We start from the raw sequence: 16,884 nt of genomic DNA on the forward strand, positions 1-16,884 counted from the left end.
TGTCTCATCGGTTGAGATATATATTCTTTTGTAGATGGCATGTATTATAGAAAGAGAATGACATAATCCAATACTCATACTTGGTATAACTTTCAATCTTGTGAAATTATAACAGTACATAAAAAGTAAAGTTTCATACAATACATTTGATGCACAACAATACGTCCAGATTTTCTCTCTCTGGTATGTCAAATATTATTTATTTGGTACATATGTTTGTGATTCCACGAATATTTATTTTATTTATTAATTAATATATTCGTACTTTCGTAGGAACAACAGAATATGTTGTTACTTTTATTTTATATAACCATAAAACATTATATTTAAATGACTAGGGTCTAGTTAATTCTCGAAAGGAATTAGGATTGTGCTCTCTCCAATTTTTGGCTTGAATAGTTCCCCCAACTCAGTAGAAACATTGAAGGAGGCTCTTCAATCAGTGCAGGAGATAATGCCTCCCATACTGATTCCTTACTAGCTAAATCCTCAAGCACAGGCCTGCATGAAAAAAAAAAACATACTAACAAATTTTTTAATGTATAAAATATTTTTGATGAATTTAAATGGTTAGTAAAAAGCAATACCATTCCAACTATATTTAAATGACAAGTTTTCTTCTAAATTTGTTTGGAGAACCTTTTTCAATCCATTAAGTGAATATTTATAAAACCATTCATATTTGTTAAATCATATGATTTATTAAATTATTTTAAAAATTCACATACTTCAATAAATAAGTTATGTGATTTAAAATATATATAAATGATCCTTTAAGTCACCACATAATTTCTACAAAACAATTTGAGGTTAACTTTGTGCGTGTGTATAAGTAAAATATAACTAATGCTTACTTCCTAGATGTTGTTACAGAGAAACACTCCAGTCCACGAACACCTGCAAGTTTGACAACCACAAAAAATCTTGGCACAACAAGCAAGTGACCAGGCTTCACTTCAGTGTCCAAGACTTGCTTACCATTAATGCCCACAATTTGAATCTGACCAATCCCTTTCACAACATAAATCAACTGAACTGAAGAATCAGTAGTGTACGTCGGTGAAAACATTGAATTAGCATTAAGTTTAACGAGTTTGGCGCTCAGCTCAACTTGATCAAGAAAAGGAAACTTGGCTTCTGTCAATGGGTGACTTGTCCACCATTCTTGACAAGGCGAAAATGTACTTTTCATCCCTACATTTTGATCCCAAAATTGATTTCTTTGCAAATTTCATCCCTAAAAAAAGAAAATCGTTTTTAAAATAGTCTCTGCCATCAACTCACTGACAGAAACCTCCTACGTGGCAGACAGAGTGCCCTTCTTGCTGATGTGGCGCTGACGTGGCCATTAAAATATTATTAAAAATAATTATTTGGCATTTTTAAATCCATGTTAGCACCACGTCAGTTTTCTCAATTTTAATTTTAATTTTATTAAAAATAAAAAGCTAGATTTCTCAATTTTAATTTTAATTAAAAAAATGAAAAACAAACAGAAAAAAATTTACTTTTTTTAAGCTGTAAAGATTGAAGATCAAGCTCCATCGTGTTCTCATCTCTCACTCTCTCACACACACTGAACACCTCTCTCGGTCTCAAGAGCCAAACAGCATGACCACCCAAAAATCAAAATCAAGATCAAGAGAACCCAAAATCTCATGATCCCTAATCCGACAAACCCTAACCCTTTAAATTGAAGACCCACAAAACCCATCCCACAATCAAACCCCAGCAACCCAAGACGAATCAAGTTGGTTTGTGACAGTGCCAATCTAGCTCAGGCGTTGAGGTTGTTGCCTTTTCCGGTGAAGAAGAGTGCCACCACTTCGGTGGTTTGGGTTTGTGAACGATTTGGAGAAGGATTCTTCTCCACCATGCACCGCCGATCTGACCCCAAACTCTCTAATTTTAAAATCTCATCTCCACTCAAAACCTTACACCCAATATTGACCAACGGCGAGCATATCAACAGGCTGATCTTCGAAGTTTTGATCATAGAGGCCATGGGGTCTTAATGTCGTTAAAACAATGGGAAAATTTTGGATTTGGGTCTGTGTTTGTGTTTGATCTCTAATTTTTTTTTTTTTTTTTTTCGTTTGTGTTGTTGTGATCTGGGTCTGTGTTTGATCTCTATTTGTGATCTAGGTCTGTGTTTGTGTTTGATCTCTGTTTCTTTCTCTCTCTCTCTTTTCGTTTGTGTTGTTGTGATCTGGGTGTGTTTGTGTTTGATCTCTGTTTCTTTCTTCTTCTTTTTTTCGTTTGTATTGTTATGATCTAGGTTTGAGTTATTGGTTGCTGGGTTTGTGTTCTTGTAATCTGGGTTGAGTTCTTCGTTGCTAGGTTTGATAGGGAAGAACACAAAGAACAAGTTGTAATGTTCTTATGAAAATTAATAATGATAAGAAATCATTTTTTTAATTAAATTAGATTTAAGGTTTTTTTTAAAAAAAAATTATTTTCTTTTTTTATATAAATTTTCTGACGTGGCTTTGTTTAAAAAAAATTAAAATGCTGACATGGATTTAAAAATGCCAAATAATTATTTTTAACAATATTTTAATGACCACGTCAGCAAGAAGGGCACTCCGTCTGCAACGTAAGAGATTTCCGTCAATGGGTTGATGGCAGGAACCATTTTAAAAACGATTTTCTCTTTTTAGAGATGAAATTTGCAAAGAAATCAATTTTGGGATCAAAATGGGAATTGACCTAAAATGTAGGGACGAAAAATGCATTTTCTCCTATAAGGGCAATGCAGCTTCAATGTTATAGACCAATTTGTTAGTGTTGTTTTCATTTGGTTTAGGCGTAGTTTTTCCTTCTTGTAGCTTAATTATCAGAACCCCAGTTTGGCTTTTTGCGAGCTTATTTGGTTCATCCTTGTTCATTTTATAAGCTCTACTAAGCAACTCTGGTGAGAAACCTCCCATGATACCTTGAACCCCACTTAAAAGAAAGTAGGTGAATTCACCAGGAATATGTATGACTCTGAAGTTTCACCCAAAAATACTATAACGAATTCAGAATCTCCATCATTGAACCACCGTGAGACTGTTCCCATTGCTACAGGTATGACATCTCCTTTCTTGAGTTTCAATACCACCTCCACTGATGTGTTAGGGAACACCATTCCAACAATTCCATCACCACCTGCACTAGTTAACAGTCAATGATATATATTTGGGAATGGTACAGAAGTTTATGAATTATCGAAAGAAATCACATTTATTGGCCAGTAGGACGAGTGAGTTTAGCATCATGTAATTTATTACTTATTTAGTAAAATGTTGGACTAAAAGTAAAAAACTGAAAGCTTCATGCCAAAGGACTAACAACAATTTTTTTTTTTTTGGTGGCCAAGTAATTATTCTTTACGTAAGTATTCTAAACAACAATTTTTTTTTTTGTTTTTTTACTTTTATTAAGTCAGTTTATAAACTTTGAATTATCTTACAAGCCTAAATAGTGGAATTCTGGTTTGGACTTGGAGCCCAATTCCAGCCCAATTATCCATAGTTGGTTCTGCTTGTCAAAGGTCATTAAGGCTAGTATTACACCATTTATTTAGTCAATCTTGTTGGTCCTAGTGCATTTTTTGTGTCAATCCTAAAATCCACTTTTGTGGTAAATACCATATCATTTATTTTTTCATTTTTTGAAAAAGTTAATGGATACTTTGAAGGTATTGGTTTATAAAATATTTTTGAAAACTTTTTATGAAAAAAAAAAAAAAAAACCAATCTTTTAGTAACTTTTATATTCCCCATGAAAGTGGTATAAAAACTTTCATGAAATTGGACCCTTCTTTTTTATATGTTTTGGAAATCATGTAGTCATTTAATTCTCCAAAACTTAGAGGTTTGTTCTAAGCACTATATATAGTTGGTTGGTTGTAATCAAGAAATTATAGGATGATTATGCAAAAATTACTTGTGTTGTACCATGTATCTCTTTAGTGTTGGGGATATTACACAAAATAATAATGGAAGAACAAGATTAACATAAAAGAGAAACAGAAAATAGATAACTTGGAGGCACTTTATCGTTTTCCTTAAACAATATTTGCCCCTCACACTTTTGTTGCTAAAGGGTTATCGCAAATTTGTCCCCAAAATACGACCAAGATGTTGGGTTCTACATATAGCAATTCTGGAGAATGACCACAGGATTTCTTGTGTTTCTTGTGTTATTTTTCAAGTGAACATAAGTCTCTATTTAGACTCATAGGGTTATGTTTCATGAAAATGCACGTATGGAGAGTTAGTTATTTTTCAAGTGAACACAAGCCTTTATTCATGAAAAGACACGTATGGAGAGTAAGTTTTTTTTTTTTTTTTTTTTTTTTTTATAAAATGGTTAACAAAGATTGAAACCTCTTCAACCTTTCTAAACAGTCACCGGAAAATTCTGTAGAAAATTCTAGAAAATTTCAGAAAATTCAGATTTTCGAATTTTCACTTAGAAAATTCCAGAACTTGAATTTTCACTTAATGAAACCATATTCTCCAAACTCAAACATCATTATTACAACATATCTTTGTATATACCTATATATACAACAATCCCCAACTAGGTTGTAATAATATATGTCTCACTTGATTGATATGCTATCATGCATAATGGAAGGTGTCTTTCAACTTAAACCTCCCTTTAGTGTAATTGTTCAAGAAATCAATAGAGTTAATGGTGGCTTGGTGCTTAAACCAAAACTCTTATATGTTAAAATCGGAAACAACACATACATGAGAACATCCACAATACATTTAGAAATCCAAGTTGTTAGCACTATTATGGCCTTATGCTCTACCTAGTTTAGTGAACGTGTATAAGAGAAAACCCTTTTACTCTTGCTAGAAGCGGCACCACTCCTATGTTCACAAAGGTGAAGTTCCTTCTTATGTCCCTGTTACACAGACATTTATGATTTATGAACTTCATTAAGAGTTTAAAACTCATCCTTAATTTCATCGTAACAGTCTGCACTAATCCATCCTAAATGAGACACAAATTTAGTGCTCTTACTAACCACGTATCAATAGCTTATTGTTACCCTTTAAACCTCTTAGATATAATCAGTTCGAGGTTGGGTTCTCACTATTGGTGATTCTCTTAAAAGAAGGGTTTTAGTCTCATTCCAATGGATGTTATCCTTACCAAGTCTCGAGACACACTTCAGTAAAGGACCTATTTTATATATAGAATTACGTAGGCGATGGACTAGTCCAACCACACTTGACCTGTCTTACGTATTCTTGTCCTAAACTTTTAAGTCTAAGTTCACATTGTACACAACTCATGTATACCATATGCATTGTGGTTTCACAATTATAGTACAAGGAATGGCTCACTATGGTCGTGGCCACGACACTTTATCAAAACCTTAGCCATTTTCTTTCCTTGCCTGTTACCATTATAATCAATGCTCTCAATTTAATTCTATAGTAGAGTAAGAAATACATCTTATTTCTTTAATGCTTACACACAGCACCCCCACATGCAATGATTATCTAACTAGACATAGATATTATCACTCACATCAATAATAGAATTAATCTTGAATATTCTATATAATAGATATTCTGGTTTAGTTCCATATATGATGCGCAACATGTACTTAATTCACTAGCAAACTCGAGTTGTGCATCTGCCCTTTCAGTAATTTCTTTATTTATTATTGGAATCAGAGTGTCTTTGCCTCTTTAAAGATATCAAAATCTAAAAAGCAAGTTCTCAACACTAATCTCAACACAATGAGATTACTCAAATCTCAACAAAATGAGATATCATAAATCTCAAAATGAGATTAATATAGTGCACATCTCCACTATATTTCTATACTTGATTTACATTCATAAAAGACTTTCATTTAATTAATTAAGGAAGTACAAACCCACAGGTCTTTTAAGAAAACTTTCTTACCATGATCATTTTTTTAAGAAAGTCACTTCACATCTATATGATGCATACTCAAATTATATGTGGAGACCCAATCCAATATTTCATTATTGATCCTTGAATGTTCAATTAATGAACTCATTTGTACTCTCTTTATTTCACAAAGAGGTACTTTCAAAATAGGATCACAAAATGTGCTTGTTTAAACTCAAGACATCTACCACACATGGTAGAATTTAATCACAACGAATTTAACATCCCTCGATGTTAATTCTCAATACCTTTATCAAGCACATCTTTGATGCACATTAGCATTCTTATGAGTCCATGACTCATTTAAGGGTTATACCCCCACACTTTCTTGGATATCATAATTCCACAATTTGAGTTTCTAAACCTCACAATTTGGGTTCTCAACCATTCCAAAATTCACATATATACACACACACTATAATTACATATATCAAAATGGAATCATAGAATATAGTGAATTTCTTTAAAATTATATGAATGGTTTTAAAGATATCAAACTAATAACACAAATAGTTACTAGTGTATAGATATCAAAAATGTATCTTTTTCCCTTTGTTTCAAACCTTTTACTATTAACCTTAGACCAAAAGATTTTATATCTTATTCTAATACCCACTCACAACCAATTGGTTTTAAAACTAGAGGTAGATCCATTAAGACCCAATTATTATTAAATAATATCGAGTCTATCTCATCATTAATAGCTTTTACAATAGAAAGCTACATCTTTTTAGAAGTACAAAACTTTCTCAAACTTTAGGATCACTTCCATCAAAGAATACCATGGGTATTTAATTAGAACTACACTTTTATTACCTTTAACAAAGTAAACAAGAGCTTCACATAAAATAAAATTTGGATTAAAATTCCTTTTATTTCTTACACTTTGACTCTACCTTTGTTCACTTGGTGAACCATGTTTAAATTTTTAATACCACTTAATGTGAGATTTAACATTGGAGTAATTTACTCATGTTTAAGTAGGTATCGGGATATCCTTGAAACCATCTTTGAATTTAAACTCAATAAATTCAATATCCTTTGATTTCGCTCTTATATTAGACATTAAGTCTAATAAACTACATACCCTCGAATTTACTTAAAACCTAGATATACGCTTTATATAGCTCTTCGACTAATTAGTTCTCTTTGGTCTATCATTTTATAAGAGGTTAAACACTCCCATAATTTAAAATGATAAGCATTTGGTCACTTTCTCATTTCATAACACATATGAAATACCTTTGAGATGAAACTCTATTATGTACATAGCATATACTAAGCAAAACTTAGCTGATTGCACTCAAGTTTATGACAATCACCATATCAGATAGAGTTCTTTCTTTTGACCAAACCATTCTATTAGGGTGTATAAGGGACTGCATTTTGGTGTATTATGACATGTTCCTCACAAAGAAGAATAGACACTTAGAAATATTCACCATTTTCAGTTAATACACCATTCAATTCAAATCATCATGCTTATATAAATTATATCATTTTTTTACATAAATTTCAAGAATTTGAAATTTAAATTTAAAAATCTCAATCTAGCATGCCACAAATAATATAAGCACAACCAAAACATATTGATAAATAATACTAAGTTTGAACATATCATTAGTAGCATATCCATTGCCTACTAGTGTCCCATACTTGAACACGACCATTCTTAAATAACAAATTGGCTTCTCTTGATATCAGGTATGTGAAAAACATAGCATTGGCCAAAAGAACTTCTTGCCAAAACTCAATTTCACTTCAACAATGCACTTTTCATAAACTTTTGCCTTATTGTGGATATCCACAAACACCTTTAGTTATATGGAGGACTCCTCATAAGTCTTGAATTGTGCCTTGTAGTTGCACACATGCAACATTGCACCCCAATCAAACCACTAATCGGAAGGATTTATAACTACAACCATATGAAATATAATGATCTTTATTACATGCATCACTTACCATAGCAATAATGTCCTTAATGACAATTGCTTTGATAGTTTTTAGACCCCTTAAAACACAATTGATTTAACCTATGTAATTAGCCAAGTTGTTACTTAGTCCAATTTAACAAATCTAGGTTATCACAATTACAAAGATCATATCATGCAAAGCAACGGAAAGATAAATAACACAAGATATGATCACCCAAGAAACCAAACCGATAAAAACCTGGGGAGGATTTGACCTAACTATCCTCAAGGTAAACTTGAATTCACTATCTTGAAAGAATCGAAGTTCATACAATAAGACTTACAAGCTCCCACGCTCAACTTCTTATTGCTACCAACCAGTAGAACTTACTGACACGACCACGTGCAAGCTCCGAATCCACGGACTCCTTCTTTCTTGGATTCACCACCAAATACAAGCACACCCGCTTGTGTTTTCTTTAAGCTTTAATGGCAGCAACCGAGTTGATCATCAAGGTGTAGATAATATCTCCTCCTTGAAAACTCTAAGTTTGTGTAAAGGAAAGCTCCTCTAGATCTCACAAGAGATTTACACAAACCGCAATATGAGCAACACTAAAACGTAGCTAGGATTTGCCTTTTATACTTAGGACAAATTAGAAAACCCTAAAACGTTTTAAACAATTAGGACTGAGTTGGAAATCTGCAAAAAAAACATTCTGCCCGAGCTTCGATCGATCAAGCCTAAGCTTCGATCGATCGAGCCAGGCCGAAATGCATTAATCTTTTCTGCATTAGCTCGATTCCAACTTTACATTAAATACACAACTTTGAGCAAGACTAAAACACTTCTAAACACATTGTTTTGATCATGGTTTGCCAACAATACATATTAGAGTTCTAAATACATAAATACTAAGTCTTTAGAACCTAACATGCTTCATTGGCATTTCCATCTTTATCCTTCTTATTTTTTAAGAATTTATATACTCAAAGGTAATGGTCTTTCTTTCCATAAAGGAAACATGACATATTCTTCTTGTCATAAGAAGCACTATTCAACCTATGAAATTAATATAAATTCTCAAAGGAATGATAAGTCAAATATATATACATATAAATGACTTAAAACCCATCATGCCTTTTAAAATCAATCAAGATGTCATGAAAACCATCAAGGTGGGTGGGTGTCCGTAGTGTTTTTTATTCACATGGTTACTAATGAAAACAGTAGCATCAACAATTCTATTAAAACATCAATTAATGTTTATACTCCACGTCTATTCAACACAAGAAAAAGACTGAACTTGTTGATAGCAATTTCAGTTAGAAATCATAGAAAACATGACAACCCATATACCAAAGTTCTAACTTTCTTGTGATAACAAGAAGCCCATAAATAAATAAATAAACCTCCTAGAATTACTTAGTTTCAATACTAAGATTCCAAACAATGCAAAGAAATAGTTATTTCACAGATATCATTTCATAAATGCTTCTATGTCAGAATTCTCAAGTTGTACATAAATCCGCAACACATGCAAAGATTCTAACAAAGAAACTCATCAATCAATTTGAAATTCAAATTGCCTATAAACAAGAAATTCATACCTTCAATGTTCAAATTATGAACATTTAATGCATTCATAATGTGAAAGAATCATCTCCTTGTCTTGCCAACAAAGAAACTTGTTTCTTTAAGCCTTGTTCCATTGAATCTTTTATATAATCGATTCATCATTTGAAGAACTCTTCAAATCCAAACCAATTGCTCTTTCTACTGTGTAAAATTGGTTCCATTAAAGCGATCCAATTTCACCAAACTATAGTTCAACATTTCAAAGTTGTACCATCATTTACTCCTTATCTTGTAGTCAAATATTGTCTAAGATTGTTGGGGATATTACACAAAGTAATAATAGAAGAGCAAGATTAACATAAAAGACAAACAGAAAATAGATAACTTGGAGGCACTATATCGTTTTCCTTAAACAATATTTGTCCCCCACACTTTTGTTGCTAAAGGGTTATCACAAATTTGTCCCCAGGATTAGGACTGAGCAAGGGACCCGACCCACCCGAAAACCCGACCGACCCGACCCGAACCGAGAGGTTTTGGGCGGGTCTGAAAATTTTCGGATCGGGTTTCGGGTCTAAATTTCGGGTTATTTTCGGTTTCGGGTCGGCGTCGGGTCTCTTATATATGCAAATTCTGAACCCGATTTAAAAAAAAAAAAAAAAAAAAACTCTACTCTACGTTGGTTTCTCTCCGCCTCTGCCTCCCTTAGCTACTCTCCCAGTTCTATAGACTTCTGAATCTGTTTGAAGTTCTCATATATCTTATGATGAAGAAGAAGAAGAAAAAGAATCGAGCCATGATCATCGAACCAAACGAAGCAAACACGCAACCATCTTAGAAGAAGAAGATCGGATCAGTGCCTTACCTGACTCGATCCTCCTCAGCATCCTTTGCTTCTTGCCCATTAACGACGCTATCAAAACAGGCGTTTTATCCAAAAGATGGGCCTCTCTTTGGACCTCCGTTCCCTCTCTCAGTTTCGACTCTGATTGCTTCGTATACTTAGAAGATTTCACCAGTGCCGTCGATGATACTCTGCTCCTACACAGGACCTTCGTGTTGGATGTGAGAGAATGGGGCGGAGTGGAGCAGATGCGGCTGCAAGGTGAGAGATGTGCTTTCTTTAGGGTTTTGTATGTGGGTTTTTTTTTTTTTTTTTTTGGGTTTTAGGTTTTTTCCCAGACGAATGGGGCCAAGGCCCAAACCTTAACAAATGGAGTCTGGCCCTTAGAGAGATCAGACATCAATAGTGGACTCAGCAGTAGCAATCCCATTTGGGTGATCCCATGCCAGTCCAACCCGAGGCCCGACCCGAGACCCGAAAACCGACCCAATTATAGACCCGATTTTTCGGGTCGGATCGGGTTTCAGACAACCAAACCCGATGTTTATCGGGTCGGGTTTCGGATCACAATAAAACCGAACCGACCCGACCCAATATCAGTCCTACCCAGGATACAAACAAGATATTGAGTTCTACAGATAGCAATTTTGGAGAATGACCATAGAATTTCTTATGTTTCTTGTGTTACTTTTCAAGTGAACATAAGCCTCTATTTATACCCATAGGGTTATGTTTCATGAAAAAACACGTATAGAGAGTTAGTTATTTTTCCAGTGAACATAAGCCTCTATTTATGAAAAAGCACGTATGGAGAGTTAGTTTTTTATTTTTTATTTTTCATAAACTGGTTAACAAAGATTGAAACCTCTTCAACTTTTCTGAACAGTCACCAGAAAATTTTGAAAAAAATTCTAGAAAATTCAGATTTTCGAATTTTCACTTTATGAAACCATATTTTCCAAACTCAAACATCATTATTACAATCTATCCTTGTATTTACCTATATATAGTATATACAACATTTAGGTAGATTCCATTGAGTGGCGAGTGTGTTTAGTCTTATATCCTTGGTGATTTCTTTTGGGTGGGGATTATTTTGCATCACTTTGGATTTTCCATAGGTGGTGAACTTATTATACTTTTGAGTGAGTCCCATTTCTTGTTTTCTTCAATTAGGAATTTTTCCCAATATCATTTGGTCGAGTCCAAAACTATAAAAGTTAATGGCATAAGTCCATATTTTAGATTAGTATGTTATGCCTAGAACGATGAAGATTCACATCAACACAAGGATATAAGTGGAACATGATCATCTCAAATTCACTTTATATGGAGAATGTCCTTCTAATCAGGGACGGACCCAGGTACAAGGCTAAGGGGGCCCGGGCCCCCCTTGGGCCCAAAAAAAAAAAATTTAGCAAGTAAATTTTTTCCAAAAAAAAAATAAAAAGGGGCTTGGGCCCCCCTGAAATTTTTGCTCCGGCCCCCCTTCCCCTAGCCCATCATCCAGCCAGCTCAGAGCAGAGCCCATAACCCATGTCAATCCACAACAACAACAAAAAAAAAAAAAAAAAAAAAAAAAAGGAAAAAATCTCAGCCCTCAGCAGTCCAAAACCAAACGAAGAAAGCAAAAACCAAAGTAAAAAAAAAAAAAAAAAAAAAAAAAGGAAAGTGAGAGACCGAGAGGCGAGAGCTACGAGCGAGACGGAGAGAGACAAAGAGCGAGACGAAAGCGAGAGAGTGCGAAGTGTGAACCCAGCTTCGAGCGAAACCCACGCCGCCACGCGAGACGAGATCCACTTGCCGCCGCTGCCGCCGGTTGCCGTTTCTCGATCTGCCCAGCCCAGCTTCGAGCCTTCACAAAATCATAGGTATTTACTCTTTAACTCTTATCTTTTCCTTCAAATTTCAAAACCTTGTGAATCTGTGATCTGAGATTCTGAGAATCAAAGAAACTGTGCTTGTGGTGTTTGAGTGTTTCTTGTTTGTGTTTTTACTGATGAACTGAAGTTACTGAACTGATTTGGTGATTTGGTGCTTGTGCTGCGGCTGAACTGAACTGAACTGTTTGTGTTTTTTTTTTTTTTTTTTTTTTTTTGGGTTTTTGGCTTTGTGACTCTGTGTTTGTGGCTCTTGCATTATATAGATAAAAGAGATAGATAGAGAGAGTAGAGATTGTAGTGACAGTCAGATGGTTTTTTCTTTGTTGACCGGTAGTTGGACATTAGTTGGACATAATAATAGGGAATAGGGAAAAGTGGAGTTGTTGTTGGGCAAAGACAAGTGACAGGGGAGAAAAAAAAAAACAAAAAAAAGGTAAAGTCAAGAAAAGTTTTTGTTAGTAGTGCTTGACTGTCTGTAGTGGGATTCATTGGATATTTGGGTTAGTGGGTCAGAATTAGGAAGATGAAGACAAGAGACAACACAAAGATACACAAAACATAAAAGATATAAATAAAGGAAGAGACAACACAGAGACATAAATAAAGGCAGTTTAAACACAAAGACATTAAAGGCAGACCAAAGACAAAAAGAAAAAAAATAAATCATATAATATAAGAAATTATCACACAAATTTTAAAAAATAACGGTAATTCTTATATAATTTTTATTTTATTTGTAGATCATGAAAAAATCAACTACAATGCTTGATTTTTTCAAAAGAAAATGTCCAACTTCAAATTCTTCCGAAGTCAACGTGGAATTGCCAACAACTAATGTTGCTATTCCAATTCCGGAAAATGCGGATGTTCCAATTCCGGAAAATGCGTATGTTCCAATCTCTCAAACACAATTTCAAAGAATTGACCTTGATTCTTTGGATTATGATCCCGGAACACGCAAACAAATATGGGAATATCATGTTAATCAACGTGATGAAATTCGACGGGCTTACATTAAAAAAGGTCCGCACCAACCTCCTCTAGAGACATTTAAAAAAAGTGAAAAGCACAATCGTAGCTTTCAAGCTTCTTGGTATAGAAATAATTCAAAATGGCTTGAATATTCTCCTACAATAGATGCAGCTTATTGTCTACCCTGCTTTGTCTTTCATAATCCAAATGTGGTTGTGGGACAAAATACATTTATTGTTGGTGGATTTAGAAATTGGAAAAAGGTTGGGGGCAAAGATTGTTCTTTTCAAGTTCATATAGGAAAAAATCCTAACTCAGCTCATAGAGTTGCTGAGCAAATGTGTAAGGATTTAATGAACCAATCACAGCACTTGCAAAGGGTAGTTGATCATTTCACTACTGAACAAATTGCAAATAATCGGTTGCAATTGAAGGCCACAATTTTTATTGTGCGATATCTTGCCTTTCAAGCTATAGCTTTTAGGGGTCGAGATGAAAGTTTTAGTTCATTAAATCGTGGGAACTTTCATGAATCATTGGGTATTGTGACTTTTTGGAATGAGAAGGTTGCTGAAATAATAGAAAAAGCTCCAAAAAATGCAACCTACACATCACCTAGGATTCAAAAGGAAATTCTACATGTTTTCTCAGCCAAAGTGAAGAAGGCCATTCGAGAAGAAATTGGTGATGCAAAGTTTTGCATAATGGTTGATGAAGCTCGTGATGAGTCCATGAAAGAGCAAATGGCTGTGGTGTTTAGATATGTTGATGCAGAAGGCTTTGTGAAAGAACGCTTTTTTGGGCTTATTCATGTTGTTGACACTACAGTTTTGACTCTAAAGAAAGGGATATATTCTTTGTTATCTCAATATTGCTTAGATATACAAAATATTCGAGGGCAAGGATATGATGGAGCAAGCAATATGCGAGGTATATGGAATGGATTACAAGCTTTGATTTTGAATGATTGCCCATATGCTTACTATATCCATTGTTTTGCACATCGCTTACAATTGGCATTAGTAAAAGCATCAAAACAAGTTGTTCCCATTAGTCATTTTTTTCTTACATTGCTTTTTCTGATCAAAATTGTTAGTGCTTCATGCAAGCGCAATGAGCAATTGAAAGTTGTTAATGCTAATGAAATAGCACGTTTGATTGATCTTGAAGAGCTTGAGACTGGAAATGGACTTAATCAAATTGGCACTTTACAACGACCTGGAGAAACACGTTGGAGTTCACATTTTAGATCAGTTTCTAGCTTATTAAGGATGTTTAGTTCAACTGTTGAAGTTTTACAAAATATAATTGATGGTGCAATTGATGGAGAAAATCGGACAGAAGAAGAGTCAGCTTATGAAGGTTTAACTTCATTTGAATTTGTTTTCATCTTGCATCTTGAGAAGGAAACTATGGAGATCACTGATAAACTTTGTCAAGCTTTGCAAAGCCAATCTCAAGACATTTTAAATGCCATGCATTTAGTTTCATCTACTAAAGCACTTATCCAAAAATTTAGAGATGATGGATGGGATGGCTTACTCACCACTGTGATATCATTTTGTGAGAAGCATCGCATTGATGTCCTGGATATGAATGCTCGTTATGTTGCGAGGCGAGGTCGAGCTCGTAATCAACCAGATAACGTTACAAATGAGCATCATTATCGAGTAAATATTTTTTATGCTTCAATAGATTCTCAACTACAGGAACTAAATTATCGGTTTAATGAAGATGCAATGGAGTTGCTTAGGCTTAGCTCAGCTTTAGAACCTCGAAAGGCATTAAAATCTTTCAGAATTAGTGATCTTTGTTTGTTGGTAAAGAATTTCTATCCACAAGATTTCACAGATTATGACAAACAAGTGTTAGAGAAGGAGCTTTATCATTTTGAGCATAATGTAGTCCAAGATCCAGAGTTCAAAAAATTGAAAAGTTTATCTGAGTTGTCTCAATGGTTAGTGAGAACTGGAAATTCAGAACACTACAAACTTGTTTATAGAATGGTGATACTTGTGCTTACTCTTCTAGTTTCTACTGCTACTATAGAGCGAGCATTTTCAGTTATGAAACTTGTCAAAACTGAACTTCGAAACAAAATGGAAGATGACTTTTTGAATGACTCTTTGATGTTATACATTGAAAAGGATATAGCTTCGACATTTAGTTTGGATTCAACAGTAGATGATTTTGAAGATTTGAAAGAGCGTTGAGTTCCCTTTTCATAGATGATTGTATAAAGAAACAATAGTGTTTCACATCTTTTGTTTTTGTTAGTAGATTGTATCTTAATATATTAAGAAACAATGATTTTTGGGTATTTGTCTTGGTTGATAGTTTATTAATACTATATGGATGCATATTTGAAAAAAAAAAAAATTTTGCTTATCTCTGGCCCCCCCCCCCCCCCGCTTAAAATCCTGCGTTCGTCCCTGCTTCTAATGGTTACTTAATGTTTTGTTTCTTAGATTTGATAGCGTATAAAACGTCATATCATTTAAAATTTTAAATAACGTTGTTGTGGATACACTTTTAAATTTAGTTTTTCTATGGGCATATCAAAATGTCACAACAAGCTAAGTTGTTGACTCTTCATACGTCAAAATAAAAATAAATAAAATAGTCAAGGATGAAACCATTTACAAGCTGAGGGGGGCTGTCCCCCCACCCCCTCCCCCCAAATTTTTTAAAATATTAAATAGTAGGTATATATTTATGATTTTAGAAAATAAGACCAAGAAAAATTATATTTACCCTCCTCAAGAAAATTATATTTGCCCCTTTCGATTTCTAATTCTAGTTCTGTCCCTAAAAATAGTATACATGTCTCTATCACAACTGAAGACAATTGTGTTGTGAAAATATTATAACATTTTGTTGTGGCTTTTGGAATTTTTTTTTTTTTTTTTTTGAGAAGACCCATATTTAATTTAAACCATCAAAAATAAATTTATTTCAAATATATATGAAATGAATGAACAGAAAACGGAAGAAGGGACAAGGGCACGCTTGGGATTCACAAGGAAGATGACAATAAGGACAAAAACGGTTCTTTCAAACAAGATAAAAATGATTAGAAGTCAACAAAAACGAGTTTTTGCCGAAATTAAACAAAATGAAAACAATAGAGTTGGCAGGGTGGAAAAGGACAAACAAAAAATTATCTACAACTTCAGGTGGTGCAAACGTAGTACACCTGCAAACGTAGTACACGTACGTGTTTATCTTTATCAAAAAAAAGACGAAGTCCACTTGAAAAATAAACAGCCAAGGAGTGAATGACATCTGTACTTCCGATAGAAGATAACTGTTTATGCCAGAGTGTATCACAACAAACTTCATAACTTTTACCACAATTTATCACGTGATAAGTTGTGAGTATTAGAGAAAAAATAGTGAATGTTTACATTTCTACTACTCACAACTCGCCACAAAGCAAGTTTATGGCAAAAATTATGATTTTTTTTGCAGTATTAACATTTCTCATACAAGGCTGGCTGAATAATAGATGCAATCGCTTAAAACCTCCAAATAAAAAAAAGGCCCCCACTTGTAAAAAAAATTATATATATAATATATTTATCTATATATTTTAATTTAAAAAAATTTAAGTACTTTTATTGGTCAATAAAATGCATTAAAAATGTTACATTGTATCCTAAACTGCACTGCACAATAACAGTGCACACAACTTGATAGGACAATACTGCAAATTGTTATGTGCACTATGAAGTCTTGTCCACAAGCCCCAACACATCACAA

The 16,884-nt window shown here is 33.9% G+C and overlaps 1 protein-coding gene and 1 pseudogene across 1 annotated transcript; one reads left to right on the top strand and one right to left on the bottom strand.

Moving 5' to 3' along the window:
- Nucleotides 1-345: 345 nt before the first annotated feature.
- Nucleotides 346-3,149, bottom strand: LOC126707548 (glutelin type-B 2-like; annotated as a pseudogene).
- Nucleotides 3,150-12,911: 9,762 nt separating this feature from the next.
- On the top strand, nt 12,912-15,335 carry LOC126705488 (uncharacterized). Its single transcript, XM_050404535.1, has one exon. The coding sequence runs from the start codon at nt 12,912-12,914 to the stop codon at nt 15,333-15,335; it is 2,424 nt and encodes an 807-aa protein (XP_050260492.1).
- The last annotated feature ends 1,549 nt before the right edge of the window (nt 15,336-16,884 follow it).

The sequence above is a fragment of the Quercus robur genome, chromosome 2 (genome assembly GCF_932294415.1).
Source record: "Quercus robur chromosome 2, dhQueRobu3.1, whole genome shotgun sequence".
Taxonomy (NCBI): domain Eukaryota; kingdom Viridiplantae; phylum Streptophyta; class Magnoliopsida; order Fagales; family Fagaceae; genus Quercus; species Quercus robur.